Genomic DNA, 24,666 nt, shown 5'->3' on the forward strand with positions numbered 1-24,666 from the left:
CCCACCCATAATTCAAAATACTTTCTAATGTTCTTATTCTGGGCCAAATTCTCTATTCATGTTGGCCATAAAATTCTTTCTCTACCCAACCCATAATGGTGGCCTCCTGCCTTCTCTTCTTCCTCTCCTGCCTCCTCCCAAGATCCACCATCCATATCCTTCATAATGGGGAACATGAAAATGATCCACATATAATTTCATGTATTTCTGGTGAGAAGATAAATTTCAACATTAGCTAATATTTTCTAAAGTTCAACTTGTGCTTCTGCAGGTGCTCATGTACTTTAATCAGAGACATATATCCTAAAAAAAACTATGCCAACATGAGAAAAATTTAAATAGGCAAAAGAAAAAACAAATATTCACAACTTTCTTTACAAGACACCTAAAAAAAACCATTTAATATCCATTCATTTTTGCATTAGAATTTTATTTTTTGTTGCTGAGGCAAATAACCTAATAAAAGCAACTTATAGAATTGGCATTGTTTGAGTATTGAGTTTTCCTGGTATTAGAGATTGGGGAATCCATGAAGGTGTTGGGATTGCTGAGTGTGGCATAGCATGGATGTAAGGCGTCAGATCAACCAGAATATGCAGAGCTATTGTGTTGACATGGGCAAGGATGGTAGAAGTATGAGTTTTCCCATTTACTATCAGAACCTGTTATAGGGCCTCAGAAGGAGCCTCTGGCCAAAGCTGAGGAAGGACTAGAACGGACCCTCTTGTTATTAATGGAGTCCCATTCTCTTTCCTTCCTGCAGTGGTGTGTTTGCGAAGCTGAGGGACCATCACAGCCACCTTGAATGTTATGTGTGCACTGACTGTGGCACCAACCTGAAATGGAAGAGTCATTTCATTGTAGAGGATCAGATTTACCGTAAAAAGCAAGCCCAGGAACATGTTACACCACCTTAGGGCTATGATTTGGTCACTGTGGTCCCCAAGTGATCGAGAGCACTTGTGCTGCCTGCTTCCTTCCAGCCAGTCTTCTTTCTGTACCTGGTTTACCAAGTGCTCTTGACCTCTCTTCCCTGAAATCCCTGTGGTTTAAGCTGCAAATACAAAAGCAGAGGCACCCACGTGAAACAAGCACATGCTGGGAAATGACAGAGAACTCTGAGAACTCAACCATCTGTATCGCCAGGTATATCTCTGCAGACACCTGATCAAGGTGATCTCAAGTCCATAATTATGTGAGCACTTTGTTTAAGAAACGAAGAGACTCAGTAAAGGGCAAATGATTGCATCTTGTAATTATCACATCTTATCACAGGAAAGGACTCACTGGGCTGCTGGCATGGAATATTCAATTCATAGAACACTCTGTCAAAATATGTACTCTGGGATGACACAAAGACTGCCAGCTTGGATGTGGCCCAATGTGGAAAAGTATGTGGAAGAAGGTTCAATCTGTGTTGCAACTGCCTTTCTGCTTATGCAACATGCCCTTTCATACCCTCTGACCTCAGAGCTTTCAGGATAGGGCACCAGTGCAAGAATGAAAAGGCAACTTACTTGAATTCCTGACCAGAACTATTCAAATAATTTTATACTTTCCAGAAGACAGTTTTTGGCATGTTTCTATATATGCTTCTATAAAAAATCTGACTATGATACATGTTGATTATTTTGATTGAACCATAGAGCACAGCCAGTAAATGTTGGTGGATTAAATTGAATGGAATGTTTCAAGGCAAGGAGAAAGGAAATAAGCTGCTTTCTGGTGCCAAGCTCAAATCTATCACCTCAAGTCTCTGGTCTTTGTCAAGGTTCTGAATCTCCAAGGGCCACCTTCTTATTCCCAAATGGGAATAATTTTCCCTCTGACAAAGAAAGTGGAAAAATGGTTAAACAAGCCAAATACAAATAGCGAAAACATGACAAGGAGGTCCAAGATGGCAGTGGTAATGACACACTGATCTAGAGGAAGGAAACTAAGGACCCTACTAGGAGCCACAGACTGGAAGACCTGGACAATACTAGGTGAGTGGGATCTCTACAGTGCAGACCACAGATGGATCTGGCCTTGAGGCATCCAAAGGCCCAAGGATCTGGATCACAGAACATGCCTGCAAACTGGGAACTGCAGCCATATTCTAAGAACTTGGTATATGGGACTGAACTCTGAGCAGTGAAACACTAGAGCTCTGGGACTGGGGAAATTCCAGGGAAACTGGTGGATTGGTCCTAAGACCTCCAACCTGCACTGCCTCATTACACAGCTTGCCTCCCCTGCACTCTCTGTCTCCCCCCCTTATGGATCTGTGGGCCCACTAGCCCAGGGGTACTGAAGAGGGAGGATATGGCCCTGCCAGTCCAAAGAGGGACCCACACAGGGGCCCACCCAGTTGTGGACATGCCCTCCAGCCACAACTCTAAAGCTGCACCTCGAGTTGACTGATCTAAAAACACAGAGGAAGGGTGCATGCTTCCCAGCAGCTAGACAGGTTTCTGCCAGTGATAACTGGGAGCTTTGTATCTGAGACTGAACTGTGGGTAGTTTAACTCCAGCCTGGAGCTTCTGGCCAAGGAAAATGCAGGAAAATGGGAGGTTCTGACTTCAGACCTACCAGCAAATCCTGAGAAAGCCCCAGGGGCTGGTGACCAGCAAACACAAACCAAAACCAAGAGCCAAGTGAGTGTGTGCACCTCATCTGCACCCCTCATGTCCATCTCTGACCATCTGTGTGCCCACAGGCCCAGGGAAAACAGAAAGCATGGATCCAGCCTGCCAGTCCACAGAGAGACCCAGGGTCCACACAAGTGCCCAGGAAGCTGTGGACAAACACTCCAGCCACAGCGCTAAAGCTGCTCACTTGGTTTGACTGATCTAAGAACTTGGAGGAAGAGTGCACACTTCCAAGGGGCTGGACAGATTCCTGCTAGTGATAATCAGGAACATGGTATCTGAGGCTGAACTGTAGGTAGTGTAACTCTACGCTGGAGCTGCTGGCCCAGGAACAACACAGGAAAATGGGTGTTTCTGACCTTAGACTTACCCAAAAGTCCCGAGAAAGCCCGAGGGACCAGTGATCATGTGAGCATGAGCACAAAACCAAAACCCAGAGCTGAGGATGTTTGCCTCAACTGTGCCTTCTGTCCCCTTCTCTGACCATCTGTGGGCCTGCTGGTCAAGGGGGAACAAGGTGGATTGGGCCCATCAGTCCACAGATAGACAAAGGGCCCACACAATGACCCAGGCAGCTGTTGATACACCCTCCAGCCACAGCTTTAAAGCTTCGCACCACCAAGCATGCATATATACATGCCTGCTACACCTGCCCTCTCTCTCTCTCTCTCTCTCTCTCTCTCTCTCTCTCTCTCTCTCTCTCTCTCTCTCTCTCCAATCTGTGGGATGGCTGGCCCAGGGGGAATGGAGCGTGTGGATCAGGGTCCCAATGTCAGAGACAGCAAAATGACTAGATGCTAGTGTAAAACCATAAACAACAAAAACCAAAACAATATGGCATCTCCAGATCCCAACTATCCCAAAGAAAGCAACCCTGGAAACTGAAGTACAATTGAAACAAAAGAAAATGACCTCAAATCTATAGTAATGAAAATGATAATGGAGAAAATAAAGTCTGAAAACAGTGCAGGAAGATGCAGCCAAACAGATAGTAGACATGAAAGAAGTCTATAGAAAAGCACTGGAAGAAATCCAGGAAAAGACAAACAATCCGATGACGGAACTCAATAAAATAGTTCAAGATCTTAAGGCCCATAGAAAGACACTGGAATAAATTCAGGAAAACACAAACTCTCAGATAAAGGAAATCAATAAAACAGTTCAATATATGAAGATGAAAATGGAAACAATGATAAAAGCACAGACAGAAGAGAGCCAGGAACAAGAGAGCTCAGAGAAGCAAGCAGGTATGCAGATCTAAGCTTCTTTAACAGAATTCAGGAGATGGAGGAACAAATCTTGGCAGTAAAGATACTATGGTAGAAATTGAAACAACCATTAAAAAATGCTAAATCCAAAAATTTCCTGACACAAAACATTTAAGGAATCAAGGACACCATGAAAAGATCAAGTCTGAGGATAATAGGACGTGAGGAAAGAGAAGATGTCCAGCTCCACGGCCCAGAAAATATCTTCAACAAAATCATAGAAGAAAATTTCCCCAATTTAAGGAAGGAGATGCATATCAACATACAAGAGGCCTACAGAACACCAAATAAAATAGACCAGAAAAGACAATATTCCTATCACATGATAATCAAAACACAAAACATACAGAACAAAGAAAAATTACTAAAAGAGGCAAGGGAAAAATTAATGTAACATATAATAGCAAACCTATCAGAATTACACCCAGCTTCTCAGCAGGCACCATAAAAGGCAGAAGGGCCTGGACAGAGGTCCTGCAAACCCTAAGAGACCACAGTTGTCAGGCAAGACTACTCTATTCAGGAAAACTTTCAGTAACCATTGATGGAGAAAAAAAGATATTCCATGATAAAAAACAAATTCAAACAGTATCTAACTACTAATCTGGCCTTAAAGAAGTTAATAGAAGGAAAACGCCAACCCAAAGTGACAAACTACAACTGAAACTACATGGGAAACAGATAACTACATTGTTGCAAAAATATAACCACACAAGCACTCTACTGCAACTAACATCAGAATCAAGGGACATAACAGTCAATTAGTCACCAATATCTCTCAATATTATTGGTCTCAATTCTCCAATAAAAAGACACAGACTAACTGAATGAATGCATAAACAAGCTCCAACATTCTTCTACATCCAAGAAACACATCTCAGCCACAAGGATAGACATTATGTCAGGTTAAAAGGCAGGAAAAAGTATTCCAAGAAAATGGACCCAGGAAGCAAGCTGGTGTAGCCATTTTAATATCTAATAAAATAGACTTTACACCAAAACTAATGAAAAGAGATGAGGAAGGACACTTTATACTCAACAAAGGTAAAGTCAAGGAAGGTGACATCACAATTCTGAACATCTATGCTTCCAATACAAGGGCACCCACATTTGTAAAAGAAATATTAACAAAGCTTACTCCACACATGGACCCCCACACATTGATAGTGGGAGGCTTCTATACCCCACTTTCACCAAAGGATAGGTCAATAAAACAGAACCTAAATCAAGAAACAATGATGTGAATCATGAATCAAATGGATCTAACAGAAATCTACAGAACTTTTCACCCAAATACGAAAGATTATACATTCTTCTCAGTACCTTATGGAACCTACTCCAAAATTGATCATATAATAGGTAAAAAACAAGCCTCAACAGATGCAAGAAGATTGAAATAATACCTTGTATTCTATCAAATCACCATGGACTAAAGCTGGACTTCAACAACAACAAAAACAACAAAAGCCTACATGCACATGGAAACAACTCTCTACTTAATGACAACTGGGTCAGAGAAGAAATAAAGAAATTAAGGACTTCCTAAAATTCAATGAAAATGAAGGAACAACATACTCAAATTTATCGGACTTAATGACACACCTGGAAGCCCTAGGGAATAAGTAAGAAGCAGAAACACCCGAAAGAGCAGACAGCTGGAAATAACCAAACTCAGGCTTGAAATCAATAAATTAGAAACAAACCGAACAACTCAAAGAATCAACAAAGGCAGAAGCTGGTTCTTTGAGAAAATAAAAAAGATCAATAAACCATTAGCAAACTAACTAAAAGGCAAAGAGACACTATGTGAATCAACAAAATCAGAAATGAAAAGGGAAACTTAACAACAGACACTGAAGATATACAAAGAATCATAAGGGCCTACTTCAAAGCCTTGTATGCCACATTTGAATATCTAAGAAAAATGGACAATTTTCTTAATCATTTCCACTTGCCAAAGTTGAATCAAGATCAGATAAACAAATTAAATAGTCCTATTTCTTCTATAGAAATAGAAATGGTAATAAATAGTATTGCAACCAAAAGAAAAAAGCCCAGGGCCAGATGGTTTCAGTGCAGAATTCTATCATACCTTCAACAAAGAGCTAATACTGATACTCTTCAAGCTACTCCACAAAATAGAAAAGGATGGAACATTACCAAACTCCTTCTATAAGGCCACAGGCACCTTGATACCTAAACCTCACAAAAACCAATAAAGAAAGAGAATTTCAGACCAATTTCTCTTATGAACATACAGGCAAAAATACTCAACAGAATACTCGCAAACTGAATCCAAGGACACATCAAAGATATCATTCATCATAACCTAGTAGGCTTCATTCCAGGTATGCAGGGATTGTTCAATATATGGAAATCCATCAATGTAATCCACCATACAAACACACGGAAAGAAAAAAAGCCACATGATCATTTTCTTAGATGCCAAAAAAGCATCTGACAAAAATCCAACACCCATTCTTGTTTAAAGTTTTGTAAAGATCAGGAATACAAGGCACATATCTAAACATTATAAAGGCTATATACAGCAAGCCAATAGCCAACATCAAATTAAATGGAGAGAAACTCAAGGAAATTCCTCTAAAATGAGGGAGAAGACAAGGCTGCTCACTTTACCCATATCTCTTCAATATAGTTCTTGACGTTCTAGCCAGAGCAATAAGACAAAAAAAGGAGATCAAGGGAATACAAATGGGAAAGGAGGAAGTCAAATTATCCCTATTCACAGATGATATGATAGTGTACATAAGTGACCCCTAAAATTCCACCAGAGAAGTCCTACAGCTGATAAACAGTTTCAGCAAAGTGGCTAGATATAAAATTAACTAAAAAAAAAAAAAAAAAAAAAAACCCAGTAGCCTTCCTGTATACAAATGACAAATGTGCTGAGAGAGAAATTAAGGAAACTACACCTTTCATGATAGCCACAAGCAATATAAGGTATCTAGGAATAACTTTAACCAAGGAAGTGAAAGACTTGTTTGAAAAAAACTTCAAATCTCTGAAGAAGGAGATTGAAGAAGACATCAGAAGATGGAAAGCTCTCCCTTGTTCACTAATTGGGAGCATTAACATAATAAAAATGGCCATCTTACCAAGGGCAATTTACAGATTCAATGAAATCCCTATCAAAATACCTACACAATTTTTTAAAGACATCGAACCAATCAATTCTCAATTTCATATGGAAAAACAAAAAATCCAGAATGGCTAAAGCAACCATATACAGTAAAAATCCTCCAGAGGAATCTCCATTCCAGACCTAAAGCTGTAATATGGAGCAACATCATGCTGGCACAGCAACAGGCTGCTTGACCAATGGAATTGAATTGAAGACCCAGAAATAAACCCACACACATTTGGACACTTGATTTGTGGAAAAATCCAAATCTATTCAGTGGAAAAAGATAGCATCTTCAACAAATGGTGCTGGTCTAACTGGATGTCTTCATGTAGAAAGATGCAAGTAGACCCATATGTATCACCATGCAGAAAACTCAAGTCCAAGTGGATTAAAGACATCAACATAAAACCAGACACACTAAATATGTTAGAAGAAAAAGTTGGGAAGGCCCTGGAACACATTGGCACAGAAGACAACTTCCTGGACAGAACTCCAACAGCCCAGGCTCTAAGGTCAACAATTAATAAGTGGGACCTCATGAGGCTGAGAATCTTCTGTAAGGCAGAAGACACTGTCAAGAGAACAAAGCAACAGTGTACAGACTGGGAAAAGATCTTCACCAAGCCTACAGCTGACAAAGACCTAATATCCAAAGTATATGAAGAGATCAAGAAATTAAACACCACCAAACCAAATAACCCAATCAAGAAATGGGGCTCAGAGAATTTTCAACAGAGGAACATTAAATGACTGGGAAACACTTAAAGAAATGGTCAACATCCTTGGTCATCAGAGAAATGCAAATCAAAACAACTTTGAGATTCCATTTTACACCTCTCAGAATGGCTAAGATAAAAAACTCAAGCGACAACACATGATAGCAAGGATGTGGGGAGAGAGGAACACTCCTTCATTGCTGGTGGGAATGCAAACTTGTACAACTGCTTTGGAAATCAATCTGGTGCTTTCTCAGAAAATTGGGAACAGGGCTACCTCAAGATCCAGCTATTCTTCTACCCCTTGGTATATACCTAGAAGTTGCTTCACCATGCAACAAGGACATATGCTTAACCATACTCACAGCAGCCCTATTTGTAATAGCCAGAACCTGGAAACAACCTAAATGTCCTTCAGTCAAAGAATGAATAAAGAAACTGTGGTACATTTATACTATGGAATACTACTCAGCTATTAAAAATAAGGAAATCCTGAAATTTGCAGACAAATGAATGGTACTAGAAATGACCATATTTAATGAGTTAACCCAGACCCAGAAAGACTCACATGGTATATACTCACTTGTAATTGGACACTAGCCTAAAAGGTATGTCCTATGAATGTCTTCACTTACCAGGAGAGTGGGGACTGACTGACTCTGACATGAGCTCTGGTGCCCCATATTTGACCATTTCACCTTGGTGGTGAGGCATGATAGCACTCTGAGAAAGAATAAGCAGGCTACCAAGATGTGACCATATTATGGGAGAGGATGCCCCTTTCTGTCACAGACCTAGGGGAGGGAAATAGGGTGAAAGAGGGAGGGAGGGAGAGGGGAATGGGAGGATACAAAGTAAGGGATAACAATTGAGATGTAATCTGAATAAATTAGTAAAAATTAAAAAAAAACCAAATAGCCAAAATGCTATGAATGTAACATGTATATAATTCCTGGTTGTTTCATGTTTTTTCTTGTTGTATGTAGTTTATTGTATATATGTGTAATAATATAAATGTATATGTAAAAAAGAAAAATAATGAAAACATTTAAAAAAGAAAGTGGAAATAAATACATGATACAGTGTAAACTAACAGAACCCCTTTGTCTTAGGGTTATTATTGCTGTGATAAAACACCATGACCAAAACAAGTTGGAGAAGAAGAGACTTAATTGGTTTACACTTCCACATCACAGCTCCTCATTGAAAGAAGTCAGGACATGAACTTGAACAGTGCAGGAATCTGAAGACAGCAGCTGATGCAGAGGCCCTGGAGGGATTCTGATTACTGGCTGGCTCATCCTGGCTTTCTGAGCCTATTTTTTTTACATAACCCAGGATTACCAACCCTAGGGTACTTGCACCCACAAATCACTGTGTATTTGCCCTTGATCACTAATTAAGAAAATGGTATATGGGCTTTTCTGATTATAACCCAGTCTGCTAGTAAGATTTTCTCAATTGAGATTCTCTAGTCTCAGAAGACTACAGTTTGTGCCAAGTTCATATAAAAGTACCCAACAGCCTTTTTAACAAGAAAAATAAAATGTAATCTAATCTAGTATTAAGAAGACAGTTTTCTAGCTGGGTGGTGGTATCACATGACTCTTTTGTTTCTTTGTTTTGTTTTGTTTTTTGTTTTTTTTTAACACATTTTTATTGAAAGATAAAATAATTCATATTACATCTCATTTTCTATCCCATCCCATACATCCTCCCATTCCTCCCTCCCTCCCGCTTTCACCCCAATCCCCCTTCCCTATGACTGTGACCAAGGGGGACCTCCTCCCCCTGAATATGGTGCTAGGGTATCAAGTCTCTTCTTGGTAGTCCGCTATCCTTCCTCCGAGTGCCATTGGGCCTCCCCAACAAAGGGACATGGCCAAATATGGGGCACCAGAGATCCTGTGAAAGTCAGTCCCCAGTCTCCACTTAACTGTGGAGAATGTTCTGTCCCTTGGTTAGATCTAGGTAGGGGTTTGATGATGGTTGCATGTTTTGTCCTTGGTTGGTGCCTTTGATCAAGCAGAAGCCCTGGGCTCAGATCTACCCCTCATAATGTTCCTCTTGTAGGTTTCTAGGACCCTCTGGATCCACCTACTTCCCTATCCCCTATATTTTCTCACCTAGAGTCTCAATAGGATGTTCTCACCTCTATCCCACTTTCCTGGTAGGTGCAGATTTTCATGGGACCTGCCCCTTGGGCTAGTGTCCAGTTATAAGTGAGTATATACCATTTGCGTCTTTCTGCTTCTGGGGTAGCTCACTCATTATGATCATTTCTAGTTCAATTCATTTGTCCACAAATTTTGGGAATTCCTTATTTTTAATAGCTGAGTAGTATTCCATAGTGTATATATACCACAGTTTCTTTATCCATTTATCCACAAATTTCGGGAATTCCTTGTTTTTAATAGCTGAGTACTTTTCCATAGTGTAAATGTACCACAGTTCCTTTATCCATTCTTCTACTGAGGGACATTTAGGCTGTTTCCATGTTCTGGCTATTATGAATAAGGCTGCTATGAACCTGGTTGTGCATATGTCCCTGTTGTATGCTGGAGCATCTTCTGGGTATATTCCAAGGAGTGGAATAGCTGGGTCTTGAGAAAGCCCTATTCCCAGTTTTCTAAGGTAGCACCAGATAGATTTCCAAAGTGGCTGTACTAGTTTGCATTCCCACCAGCAATGAAGGAGTGTTCCTCTTTCTCCACATCCTCGCCAGCATGTGGTGTCACATGAATGTTTGATTTTAGCCATTCTGATGGGTGTAGGATGGAATCTCAGAGTTGTTTTGATTTGCATTTCTCTGATGACTAGAGATGTTGAGCATTTCTTTAAGTGTTTCTCAGCCATTTGATATTCCTCTGTTGAGAATTCTCTGTTTAATTCTGAGCCCCATTTCTCAATTGGGTTATTTGGTTTGGTGGCGTTTAATTTCTTGAGTTCTTTATATATTTTGGATATTAGACCTTTGTCAGATGCAGGGTTGGTGAAGATTATTTCCCAGTCTGTAGGGGGTCGCTTTGTTCTTTTGACAGTGTCTCCAGCTTACAGAAGCTTCTCAGCCTCACGAGGTCCCATTTATTAATTGTTGACATTAAGGCCTGGGCTGTTGGTGTTCTGTTCAGGAAGTTGTCTCCGGTGCCAATGTGTTCCAGGCTCCTCCCCCACTTTTTCTTCTAACTGATTTAGTGTCTCTGGTTTTATATTGAGGTCTTTAATCCATTTGGACTTGAGCTTTGTGCATGGTGACAAGTATGGGTCCAATTGCATTTTTCTACATGTGGAAATCCAGTTAGACCAGCACCATTTGTTGAAGATGCTATCCTTTTTCCATGGAATAGATTTGGCTTCTTTGTCAAAAATCAGGTGACCATATGTGTGTATCACATGACTTTAATCCCAGCATTTGAAAAGAAGAAGGACACATAGATTTGTTGGAGATCAACATGAAGACAGCCCGGTCTACAGAATGAATTCCAGAACACCCAAGGATACACAGAAAAACCCTGTTTTGAAAAATCAAAGAGAAATAAATAAATAAATAAATAATGGAAGGATAGAAGGAAATAAGGAAGCACGAAGGAAGGAATAACAAACACAGTTTCAAATACTGTCGAGAAATTTAAGAGTAACTTATTAGTTGAATCAGAGCAAACATGATGGCAGTTTTACAGAAGGAGTCTTTACCTAATCAATGTCATTAGCACTCAAATAATAAATGTCTTCCTTTTTGGATTCAAGTTCCTTTGATAACTGTCTCCATCCATTCAGCTCTGCACAGTCTGGTCATTTCATAGTAATATTTTAATATTCATAGCACCCATGCTCTATTATAGTAATAGCAACTGTTCTGACAGTAACTAATGATTCTTATTGTACACCTACTTTTACGATTAACAATTAGAGAATAAAAGGATAAAGGCAATGCCACAGTTCCTCAGTGCTATTTGATACTGTCCATGTGTTCAGTAATACTGAGCCAGGTTCATTTCTTTTCTTTCTTTTTTTAATTTGTTCAGTTTACATACTGATTGTAACACCCTCCCTTGTCACCTCTGGGTCCCACTATCCCTCACTCATACCCATCATTCTTTCCCCTAGTCCTCAGAAGAGGAGCCCTCCATCTCTAACATCTGACAGCATATCAAATCCTATCTGGACAGCCTGTATCCTCTTCTTCTGTGGCCTTTCAAGGCTGCTCCACTAGAGGTAAGTCACTAATGTGTGGAGACCAGAGTCCATGTCAGAAGTAGTCCCTACTTTCCATATTATGGGACCTACAAGGAGAGTTTGTTGCCTATATGCTACATCTGAGCAGAGTGTCTAGGTCCTGACCATGCATGGTCCTTGGTTGGTGCATCAGTCTCTCAGCACCCCCTTCTCCACCCAGATTTTTTGGCTTGATTGGTCTCCCTGTGGAGCTCTTGACCCCTCCGCATCTCTCTACTCCCCAATCCTTCCATAAGACTCCCTGTGCTCCACTCAAAGTTTGGCTTTGTGTCTCAGCATCTACTTGGATTCTTTGCTGGGTAGAGTATTTCAGAGGACCTTTATGGTAGGCTCCCTTCCTGTTTCTTCTCTTCAAGTGCTTCTAGTGTCTGTTCTACTTGTCCTTCTGAATGATAATTAAGCATTCTTCCTAGGGTTTTCCTTGTTATTTAGTTTCTTTAGGTCTGTTTATTGTAGTGTGACTATCCTGTATTATGTGGCTAATGTCCGCTTGATAAATATACCAAGTGTGTCTTTCTAGGTCTGGGTTACCTCACTCAGGATGATCATTTCTAGTTCCATCCATTTGCCTGAAAATTTCAAGATTTCCTGGTTTTTAATAGCTGAGTAGTATTCCATTGTGTAAATGTACCACAGTTTCTTTATCCATTCTTTGGTTGAGGGACACCTAGGTTGTTTCCAGATTCTGGCTATGATGAATAAAGCTGTTATATACATAGTTGAGCAAATATCCTTGTTGTCTAGTGGAGAATCTTTCAGGTATATGCCCAGGAGTGGTGTGGTTGAGACTTGAGTTAGAAGTGTTCCCAATTGTGATTGTACAAGTTTGCACTCCCACCAGCAATGGAGAAGTGCTCCTCTTTCCTCACATCCTTGCCAGCATGTGCTGTCACTTGAGTTTTTGATCTTAGCCATTCTGAGAGGTTTAAGATAGACTCTCAGAGTTGCTTTGAGTTGCATTTCCCTGATTACTAGGGATGTTGAACATTTCTTTAAGTGTTTCTCAGCCATTCAATATTTCTCTGTTAAGAATTCTCTGTTTAGTTCTGTACTCTGTTTTTTAAATGGATCATGTGGTTTTGTGGTACAATTCCCCTCAAAATGCCACACAATTCTTTATAGAACTTGAACGAACAATTCTTAACTTCATTTGGAAAAAAAAATCCCTGAATAGCTAACACAATCCTATACAATAAAAGATCTTCTGGAAGTATCTCTATCCCTGATCTCTAGCTTTACTATAGAACAATAGTAATAAAAATGGCATGATACTATCATAGAAACAGACAGGTGGATCAGTGGAATCAAATTAAAGATCCATAAATAAATCCACACTCTTATGAAAACTTGATTTTTGACAAAGAAATCAAAACCATACAATGGAAAAAAGAATTTTCATCAAATGGTGCTCGTCTCACTGGATGCCTACTTGAGGAAAAAGGCAAATAGACACTTACTTATCACCCTGCACAAAACTAAAGTCCAAGTACATTAATATCTTATCATGAAACCAGACACACTAATTCTGTTAGAAGAAAAAGCGAGGAAGAGCCTCGAGTTCATTGGCACAGGAGACAACTTTCTGAATAGAACAGGTTGTAAGACCAACAATTAATAAATGAGACCTTGTGAAACTGAAAAGATTCTGTAAGCAAAATCCACTGTCAACACAACAAAATGACAGCCTACCGACTGGGAGAAGATCTTCACCCATCTGACCAAGGGATAAAATCCAAACTACATAAAGAACTCTAGAAATTAAGCACCAGGCTCCTTTCTAAATGAAGGAATGAGGATCCCAATACATTGAAAAGCTGTGATTAAAGGTAGAAGAAGTAACTGTAACTAGGAGATAATCACATTGATTCTGCTTGTCCAGCTATGAGCTGTGAGATGCTGACAATTCTATCACACTATTGCTAATAGAAAACAAAAGACAAAACCAAAACCAATAGCCTGGATCTTCTACATTTTAGTACCACAATGCTAAAAACTATGCATCTTTCTCTAAGTAACAAGTCAATGTGTTCTGATTTAATATGTGTGACTGACATTAGGTGTTTTGTCCTTAGTGGTATTTATCAAAACATGGAGTTGTAAGGCTTTCATCATTAAAAACATATATCTAAAATTTTGTATAGTGTAGAAACATTTGAAATATACAAGTAAACATGGGTATGGTGTTGTGTGCTGATATTTTCTAGCCCAATGGAAAAAGTAGAAGAAGAGTTGTGCATTAAAAGCCAGACTGAGTTACACAATGACACTTTATTAAAAAGAAATGTACTTAATAGGACACACAAAATATTCATAAAACAAACTTCTGCATGGATAATTAACTGAGAATTGAGAATTTTGAGGAAAATTCATTCATAACAAACAAACAAAGGAACAAATAACCTAAGTGAATATGTCTCCTAGCAATGTCATCAGCTCCACCCATAAAATATCACTTGAATACCTAAAATTGGCATAACATTTTGTCAATATCAATAGAAAAACTCACATCAGAGCAGAAAAGCTGAAGAGGTCTTAAATTTACACCAAGGCCTACAAGCTGCTAAAAATGCTGACAGAGGAAGAAATAGTTATCCCGCAGAGTGTACACCAATTTATTATACAATACTTAATGGTCAGCCCTGAATCAACATTATACAGATTTAGCAAGCTGTATTCATTTCTTTAGGAATATATGCATATTCAAGTATGTATATAATAACAATTAGTGAAAAATGAGGCCATAAATTTGAGATATCAAGACTATATATTCTTATATTTGATATACATATGGAGAGTTGGACAAGGAAAAGAAAGAGGAAAATGTTGTGGTTATAATGTAATCTCAGAAACTTAAATGATTAATACAGTTAGAGGAAAAAGTGGGGAAGAGTCTGGAACACATAGGCACAGTAGACAACTTCCTGAACAGAACACCAACAGCCCAGGCCTTAACGTCAACAATTAATAAATGGGACCTCATGAGGCTGAGAAGCTTCTGTAAGGCAGGAGACACTGTCAAGAGGATAAAGCGACAGCCTACAGACTGGGAAAAGATCTTCCCCAACCCTTCATCTGACAAAGGTCTAATATCCAAAGTATATGAAGAGATCAAGAAATTAAACACCACCAAACCAAATAACCCAATAGAGAAATGGGGCTCAGATCTAAACAGAGAATTCTCAACAGAGGAATATCAAATGGCTGAGAAACACTTAAAGAAATGCTCGATCTCCTTAGTCATCAGGGAAATGCAAATCAAAACGACACTGAGATTCCATCTTACACCCATCAGAATGGCTAAGATCAATAACTCAACTGACACCACATGCTGGCGAGGATGTGGAGAAAGAGGAACACTCCTTCATTGCTGGTGGAAATGCAAACTAGTACAACCACTTTGGAAATCTATCTGGCACTTTCTCAGACCTGGTGGCACTCAGAGGAAGGACAGCAAGTAGCCAAGAAGAGACTTGATACCCTATGAGAATATATAGGGGGACGTAATCCCCCTCAGGAACAGTCATAGGGGAGGGGAATAATGGAAAATGGGGGGGAGGAATGGGAGGATACAAGGGATGGGATAAACATTGAGATGTAACAAGAATAAATTAATAAAAATAAATAAATAAATAAAAAAAAAAAAAAAAAAAAAAAAAAAAAAAAAAAGAAAAATGGAAATAGGGCTTTCTCAAGACCCACTCCTTGGAATATACCCAGAAGATGCACTACCACACAACAGGGACATATGCTCAACCATGTTCATAGCTTCCTTATTCATAATAGCCAGAACATGGAAACAGCCTAAATGTCCCTCAGTAGAAGAATGGATAAAGAAACTGTGGTACATTTACACTATGGAATACTACTCAGCTATTAAAAACAAGGAATTTCCGAAACTTGTGGACAAAAGGATTGATCTAGAAATTATTATAATGAGTGAGTTTACCCAGAAACAAAAAGAGACAAATGGTATATACCTACTTATATCGAGACACTAGTCCAAGGGGTACGTCCCCATGAAAAACTTTACCTACCAGGAAAGTGGGTCAGAGGGGAGGACATCCTATTGAGACTTTAGGTGTGAGAAGCCTGAGAGAATGAGGAAATAGAAGGATCCAGAGAGTCCTGGAAAACTACAGGTGGGTCTGGGCCCTGGGGTCCTCCTCAAACTATGGCACCAGCCAAGGAAAACATAGGCAGTAAACATCGAACCCCTACCCAGAGTAGCAGATGGACAGGACATTCTCCACCGTTAAGTGGAGAGGGAGATCTGACTTTCACACAAACTCTGGTGCCCCATATTTGACCATGTCCCTAGGATGAGGACACCTGGTGGCCCTCAGAGGAAGGATAATAGGTCACCAAGAAGAGACTCGATACCCTATGAGCATATACAGGGGGAGGAGGTCCCCCTCAGTCACAGACATAGGGGAGGGGAATAGAGGGAAAGCGGGAGGGAGGGAGGAATGGGAGGATACAAGGGATGGGCTAACAACTGAGATGTAATTTGGAAAATTAATAATAAAAAAGGAAAAAATATGAGTAATTTTTACACAATCTTTATCTGAAAGAAATTAATTATAACAAGTTTCAGTTTTAGAGTTTTCTATATAAAAATCAATATGAATTGGTTTCTGTAGGAAAAAAAATAAAATATTAATTGATACATTTTTAAGGAATAGCTGGATATTCAAAACATGTTTCTTATTTATATCAGAAATATTTGGTCACTATTTAATAAAATTGAGCTAAAATATCTAATGGGAACTCCACAAAGACGGGTAAGGTCAAAGAAGAACTAGTTTTGTCACGTCACTAGGACAAAGTCTACCTGGACCATAAACAGTGTCTACTGAATTAGTCAACAATTTCTCAAAGACCAACATGTTGATTCCACTGCTTCATTATAAAAGCTCCTCGATGCCTGACCACAGCTCTGTGAGTAAGAAGGGTCTTCATGGATCCAGCCTAGGTCCTGGTGCTCAGTCTCTCCTGTTTGCTTCTCCTCTTACTCTGGAGACAGAGCTCTGGGATTGGGAAGCTCCCTCCTGGCCCTACTCCTCTCCCAATTATTGGCAATTTCCTCCAGATAGATGTGAAGGACCTCTGCCAATCCTTAACCAATGTAAGTATGCTTTATGCTGCTCTAGCACTTTTCAAAGTGGGGTATAAGTAATGTTTTCAATGAAATTCTGGAGACAATATTTTTAAAAATGATCACAAAGTCTGAACCTCCTGTAAAGTTTTGTGTCTCTTCTGTCTGTTGTTTCTTGTTCTGGTCAGAAACTACACAATAAGCAACATTTCAGATTGAAGAAAATGTAAGTTGTAGCCCTTTAGAATACAATTACAGAATTCGAAATTTCTGTGTGCTTCTCTACATCTTCCTTTGACAATTATTTTCAATTATATTTGGTTGCTAAAATTGAGGAATAGTTCGTCAATAAGTTAGAATTTTAGACATGCACCTTTATTGACATCAGTCATTGATGCTGGGCTCTGAAAATCTACCTGGTCCCAGATTCGAAGTAAACACCTAAGGGTATGGGCTCACACAGGAAATTAAAGACATAAACAGTGTGTCAGAGCATATTTGGTGGTTTCCAAATGACTTCCATGCTACACAAAGCCTGTGACTGGAGCTTGCATTGAAGGAATCTATTTCTCCCTCAGAAACTACATGCTGTGGTACAGGTTCTATTATGCCCACTTTGTGGGGTTTTTTTTTATAACAGTTTATGAAAACTGGATAGGAACACTGTTGTGACCTAAGAGTTTAGATGCCTATTGCTCATCATAGGGCTAGCCAGTTTCCCACAGTGAGAGTTTCACCGTTGATCCTACAGCAGTCATTTGACTATAGATGTTTATTTCAGCACAGAGTGAGCATGAGAATAGTGACAAGTTGCTCAAGCATCAATGAGTAAGAGGAGTGTTGGTTTTGAGTCTCCATTCATTTGCAATAGGATCCTTGAAATGAGTGTGGGGTTCTCTTATTGTAGTTTGTGAATTCATAAGACCAAGAGGCATGCTGACTGTCTTAGTGTCATTCACTCTCACCCGTGTGTCAACTGCTTGGGCAATTGCTTGACACACCATAATTAGGATCTTAGGTTATCCATAAGTGATGATCATGTTAATGTTAGGTATATACAGACTTCAAGCTGGGTTTTCCTGCAAAAAAAAAAAATTAAAATCAACAACAAAAGCAATAACAAAAACAATAACAACAATAATACATGCCTAGATAAGGTTGACTTTATGAAAACTAAGGGACATATTTTAGTAATATTAGTGTTTTCTATTTTATTTCTAGCTCTCTAAAGCCTATGGCCCTGTGTTCACTCTGTATTTGGGCAGGCAGCCCACTGTGGTGCTGCATGGTTATGAGACAGTGAAGGAAGCTCTGATTGATCATGGGGAGGAATTTGCTGGAAGAGGAAGTTACCCAGTTGTTGATAAAGTTGTTAAAGGCCTAGGTAAGTGTGCACATGCTTATGTGTGTGCTGGGCAGTCAGTGTGCATAGTGAACTGGAGGATGGAATGCAGAGGCCATGCCTTATCCTCAGGCACAGGTTGGGACACTATGGCTGTCACCAGTCAGCTCCTTCTTCTTCCTCTAGGACCTACTTTTCAGTATCTATGCCCATTTTCTTTTAGGCATTGTATTTTACAATGGAGATGTATGGAGAGACACAAGGCGCTTTTCACTCATGACCCTGCGGAAATTGGGCATGGGAAAAAGGAGCATTGAGGACCGTGTTCAAGAGGAAGCACAGTGTCTTGTGAAGGAACTGAAGAAAACCAATGGTGAGTGCAGATTTATAATCTGACTTTTACACCTTGGTCTGTGCATGAATGTATGAGTCATTGCTCCTGTCCTTTTCAAATATTTTTTTTTCTCCATAAGATGCCATAAGTATAGGTCTTATTTTAATTTTATTGTTTTATGGAACCATTAATTCTATTGCACATCACCTTACCAGGCAATAATTGTCAATGATAAATGGTGGCAACGGCACTGTGTACACTGAAAGAGTCTAAACCAGAGGATATTGTTATTTGGATGGAGAGGCAACATTGATCTGCCCTGCTTCACTCATGTGTCTGAGAGTTTTTCCTGGATCATGCTCACAGTTGTTTTTGAACAGTAATGTGATATATGGCTTTTATTTCTCAACTGGGTGTACATTTTACTAAGACACATGTTTCAACACAATTTGCAAAAATTAGGCACACAGAGAAACTAATGTAGTGTTCTATTTAGTTAAACTATAAATGTTTTCATTGCCTCGCTAACATTTCCAGACACATCTTGGTTTTGCATATCATGCTCACATTTACTGATTCTTTTTGTAAAAATATTTTTTATTATGTTTCTTTTTTTAACATATACATTTATATCATTATGCATTAGTAAAATAAACTAGAAACAGCAGGAAGAACCATGAGACCATCAGAAATTATATAAATGTTACATTCATAGTCATTTGGCCATTTGTATTTGGCAAACTTAAAGTAAACAGCTTTCCTATGTTGTTGGGTCTAAATTTCTGAATGGAGATACATATCTATCATATCTCATCTCTATTAACTTAAAACATATATCTTGGTCTAAAAACATCTTAATCCCTAACCTACTAAGCTTAATAGAAAGACTAAACTATTTGGTCTTCAAACCCATCAGAGACTTGGAAAAAGGATAAAACTTAAATACCTGAGTGAACCTGGAGTGTGGGTTAGCAGCTTCCAAAATGAAAAAATTGACTGAGACAGTTTACTGTGTGAACAGTCACCCAACACTCTATAATGTTGGAGCCTCATCTTCAGCCTTCTGGCCCAATATATCTGACAGACATATTTGCAAGGCAGGAACTACTGAGGACATTCTTACCCTGTCTTGGCAGAGTTTGGCTGTCAACTCTGCCTGCAGCTAAACTTGTTCATTTTTAGGCAGAATTCTGTCTATGGCAGAAACGAGGTCATTTTTCCCAGTGGCTGTTTTGCCACATTTGAAGCCAACTCCATATGGAGGTTCTTTGATGCTCATCTTCTTTGAGGCAGGCTGTGCATTGCCTGGAGTTAACTTGTCTTGTCAGAGAATGTTTAGAGTAATAAAAACATCTTTAAATGTAATTCTTGTGTTAGAAAATTGATGTGTGTTGCTTTGTTAACAACACAAATGCTACTCACCTAATAAGTGTTTATAATGAAAAATCTTATCTCCTTCTGTTTAAATGGCTTTGTCTTTAAATTTTTCTTCCAAATACAGTAAAAGACTGATTTTACATGTTAATGACATGTACACATAGAGTAACAATCTCAAAGACTCACCCTTCACTTTCTTTACTAAAACAGTACATTTTGTGATAGTTGAATATTTTAATATGTTACATTTGGTCTGTAGCATAGGCAGGCCAAGAAGGTCCTTCTGTTCACATGTCTAACATTGTTAACTCACGTAACTTGGTATAGCAGCAGAAAACTTAGTTCCTTTTGTTCACTCATATAACATTGTTATTTATTTGGCCCTTATGTGAGTCTACAAACATAAAATTGACATCACCTGGCACATAAACAATACTGATTTCTAGATCATAGTAATAAACAATATTGATTCATTGATCATAGCAATTTTACTATGAGAAGATAAGAAAAAGAAAGAAACATTTTCTCCTAGATTACTTTTTGTTTTAGTCATAAAACACTGACTAAAATGTTTGATGTTGAGTTCATTTGGCTCATAGGTTATAGCTCATCTTTGAATGAAGGCAGCACAGGGACTCAAGGCAGAAACCTGGAGGAAGGAACTGGAGCTGAAACCATGGAGGAGTGCTGCTCAGTGACCTGCTCCACCTGCATTTCTCAGCTTCTTTTCGTCCACAGCTCAGGTCCACTTGCCCAGGAGTGGCATTGCCCATAGAAGACTGAGCCTTCCCATATCAATCTGCAATGAAGAAATAATCACAGAGACATGTTCACAGAATAGTTTAATAGAGGCATTTATTCAATGGAGTTTTAATTTGAGCTAACTGTATTTGTGTCAACTTGACAAAATCAAACCTGCATAGAAGCCAATTACTTATTTTTCTTCCTTGTAAAATCAATTAATGTGATCAATGTAATACACAGATTGTGAACATTTTTGCCATATAAGAGCTCAGTAATGACAATGTAGAAAATAGCCACAAAATTCAGATTTGTTCAAATACATTAAATGTGATTTGGGCCTTAATGAGTATTCACTACTTTTAAGTAAATGTTATTTTTGAAACTTCATCAGGTATAGTATGAGATCATAAAGAAGTTTTTATAATAGTATGTCATCGACACTGGCCTTTCTCACTCTCATGTCCTTTTTCACCTACTTCTAGTTACTATGCAGGCTGGCTTTTACTCACTATCCATATTCACATAAAATATTTATTTCAAAAGGAACAAAATTCATTGTTTTAAATATGGATATGAAAAGAAAGCCTTCATTTATTCTTTGTTCATTTGCACCATCTATGGTATTTATTTAAATGAGGACTCTCTTATGTAGTTATGGAAGTAGTACGCGTACTGACCGCTGTTAATATTACCTTTCTTCCCATATAACACTGATATATCCTGCTTTCCATTTTATCCCTTCTTGAACTTAACTATAATATTGACTTTTATCTCTACTTCATGGAAAAATACATGAATTTTTAAGTTATTCATTACAAAGCAAAATTCCAGGACTCCAATATTACATGCCTTCTCAGTTCTATATAGCTATTAGATTTGAAGACAGATGTTGGCTCTGATATATGTATATATATATATATATATATCCATATATATACATATATATATATATATCCTTGATTTGCATGCAATGGTAAACAAGTGTGTTAGTCAATAAAACAGATGTGATCTGCTGTAACCTAGCTAATGAGAATGAAGGCCAAAACAGGTCAATGTGATTTCTGATTCTTTACCACATGAATATTTGGGTGTTAAAAAGTTCATAATTAAGATACTACTTAATGAGTCTAAAGTACCTTTACCCATTAACTAGGACAAATTTTCTTCTTTATATATGTTAATGGAATTTTACAATTGATTCCAACTCTTCAGGCTTACCCTGTGATCCCACCTTCATCCTGGGCTGTGCTCCTTGCAATGTCATCTGCTCCATTATTTTCCAGAATCGTTTTGATTATAAAGAGCAGGATTTTCTTAACTTGATGGAAAAACTGAATGAGAACACGAAGATCCTGAGCTCCCCCTGGTTGCAGGTGAAGCCAAGATTCTTTCCTTCTGAGAACACATGTGGGTCAAATAGTGAGGTGGTCAGATATAGTTCTGACTAACATATTGTGGAAAGACTACCTGGATTGGAGGTCCAGACCCTTTGCTATAGCATGCCATGGTGGCACACACATATAATCTAAGCACTCAGGGAGGCAGGGGCAGATGGATCCCTGTGAATTCAAGGCCAGCTTGGTCTACAAAGTGAGTCCAGGACAGCCAAAGATACATAGAGAAACCCTGTCTCAAAAAACAAACACAAACAAGCAAACCCAAACCAAACATAATAAACCAAAAAATCAAAACTTTTGCTCTTCAAACACCAAAACACAAGGGTGAGTGGCTCAAGCCTGATAGCTCACTCTACACTAATTTCACCACTGACATCTGTGGAGCCCTTTTTAAAATATACTACATTTACTTCTAGAAATTGGCCAATCACTTGTAGGATATTCTTTTATTAACTATTCAAATTTCATACCTACTTTTCAGCAATTAACTCATTTTCATCAAACTATTAGCTAGGTATATCTTAATATAGAAAGACTATTCTCTTATAGGAGAAAGGATACATGTTGCAATAAAAGACTCAAAAAAGAAAAAAAAAAACCGCCAACAAAACAAAACATTGAGTAGATCCAGCAGTTTGAGCATGAGCTCAGATACTAGCTGAAAGAGTATTAAAAAGAAATGACAAGGTGAAACTCCTTATGGCATTCCCTGTGTTGGACTGGCATCTCCTCTATGCTGCATAAAGAATAATTGTCTCATCGTATAGGGCCCCTAAGGGGTGATGTGCAACTGACTTCAAGGCCTTTTTGAGCCTCACCACTTCTAACTTTTTTTTTTTGTGTGTGTCAGAAAGAAAAACTTCAGACACTAGATTACATCTGTAAATCTGTTCACCCAACTATCTTAACTTCTGTTGTTACCTAAAAGTGTGAGTGTGCGTAGATTAGTGCCTTAGTCATCATCAGAGAGACTTCCTCAGGCAGCAGATGTGAACAGCTGCATAGGCCCACAGCCAAACACTATGTTAATGAGAAAGAGAGAGTCCATATTGGAGGCCTCACCAAATCCTGCCCCACTCAGATCTCAGCGAATCCCACAGAAGAGCAGGAAGAAAGATTGTAAGAACCAGATGGAATGGAGGACACCAGAAGAATAAAGCCTTCTGGGTCAACTAAACAAGGTACATATGAGCTCACAGGGACCGAAACAGCCAGCACAGGGCTACACAGGTCTGCACCAGTTCAGCTGTGTATATATTATAGCTAATTAGCTAAGTATTTTTATGGGACTCCTGACTGAGAATGATTATGACTCTTACTTTTTTTTTTTGCCTGCTCTTGGGACTCTTTTTCCCCCTTCTGTGGCTTGCCATGTCCAACTTTGATATGACAGTTTTTGCTTCATCTTATTATATTTCATTTTGTCATGTTTGGTTGTTATCTCTTATAATCCTTTTTTTTTTCTAATTAGGGACAGAAAAGGAATGGCTCTGGATGGGAGGAGGGGTGAAACTGGGAGGAGTAAAGGGAGGAAATGCTATAATTAGGATATATTATATAGGAAGAGAATCATTAAAAGAAAAAAGTGTGAATGCGAGTAATTAATATTACGTGGGATTTCAAACTTGAAGAGAGCTGAGTTTATATGAACAATCAATGAGATGCCATGCCTTACGCTAAAAAGATTCATGAATGTAGAAATTATACTATGATCCTTGATCGACTGAGCAGGAAATAGTATATCAAACCTCTGTATTGGAATAGAGATTTACTATATATGTAAATAAATCACCCCTTAAGATGAATTTAACTCATGCCTAGTTAAATGCAAATGCATCATTGATATATTATAAATGTACCTTAATTATTTCATTGCGGTGTATTCATTTAGCAAATTTTTGTACTTCCTTTAGGTTTGCAATACTTTCCCAGCTCTGCTTGATTATTGTCCAGGAAGTCATAATACATTTTTTAAAAACTATGCTTGTATTAAAAATTACCTTTTGGAGAAAATAAAACAACATGAAGAATCATTGGATGTTACAAATCCTCGGGACTTCATTGATTATTACCTAATTAAAGGAAGGCAGGTAAAATGCTCATATAAATGTATACACTTGCTGGATTGGCTAAGCATTGTATAGTTTGTTTTGTACTTACATTTTGCCAGTGATGTTTAAAGACCAGGCCAGTCTCATTTTCAAAAGGATGTAATATCTATCAGGTGAGTATGCATGAAAGAAAAAAAAATGAATTTGGTAATTAGACCACACCATCCTTGTTATTTAAATTAAAACCAACAACAACAAGAACAAAGGAAAGATGACCCTAGCAGAGGAGAAAGACAACACAAAGGAGAGATAGCAAGAAACAAATTCCAC

At 38.6% G+C, this 24,666-nt stretch overlaps 1 protein-coding gene across 1 annotated transcript in view; it reads left to right on the plus strand.

Moving 5' to 3' along the window:
- The first annotated feature begins 1,879 nt into the window (after positions 1 to 1,879).
- LOC127189885 (cytochrome P450 2C37-like) overlaps positions 1,880 to 24,666 on the plus strand; it is a 51,378-nt gene continuing 28,591 nt past the window's right edge. The window contains exons 1-5 of the mRNA XM_051146953.1: positions 1,880 to 1,906; positions 18,313 to 18,459; positions 18,620 to 18,806; positions 22,101 to 22,261; positions 24,199 to 24,375. Coding sequence (XP_051002910.1) covers positions 1,880 to 1,906; positions 18,313 to 18,459; positions 18,620 to 18,806; positions 22,101 to 22,261; positions 24,199 to 24,375 — 699 coding nt within the window. The remainder of the gene's footprint in view (positions 1,907 to 18,312; positions 18,460 to 18,619; positions 18,807 to 22,100; positions 22,262 to 24,198; positions 24,376 to 24,666) is intronic.

This window comes from Acomys russatus, chromosome 5 (genome assembly GCF_903995435.1).
Source record: "Acomys russatus chromosome 5, mAcoRus1.1, whole genome shotgun sequence".
Lineage (NCBI taxonomy): Eukaryota > Metazoa > Chordata > Mammalia > Rodentia > Muridae > Acomys > Acomys russatus.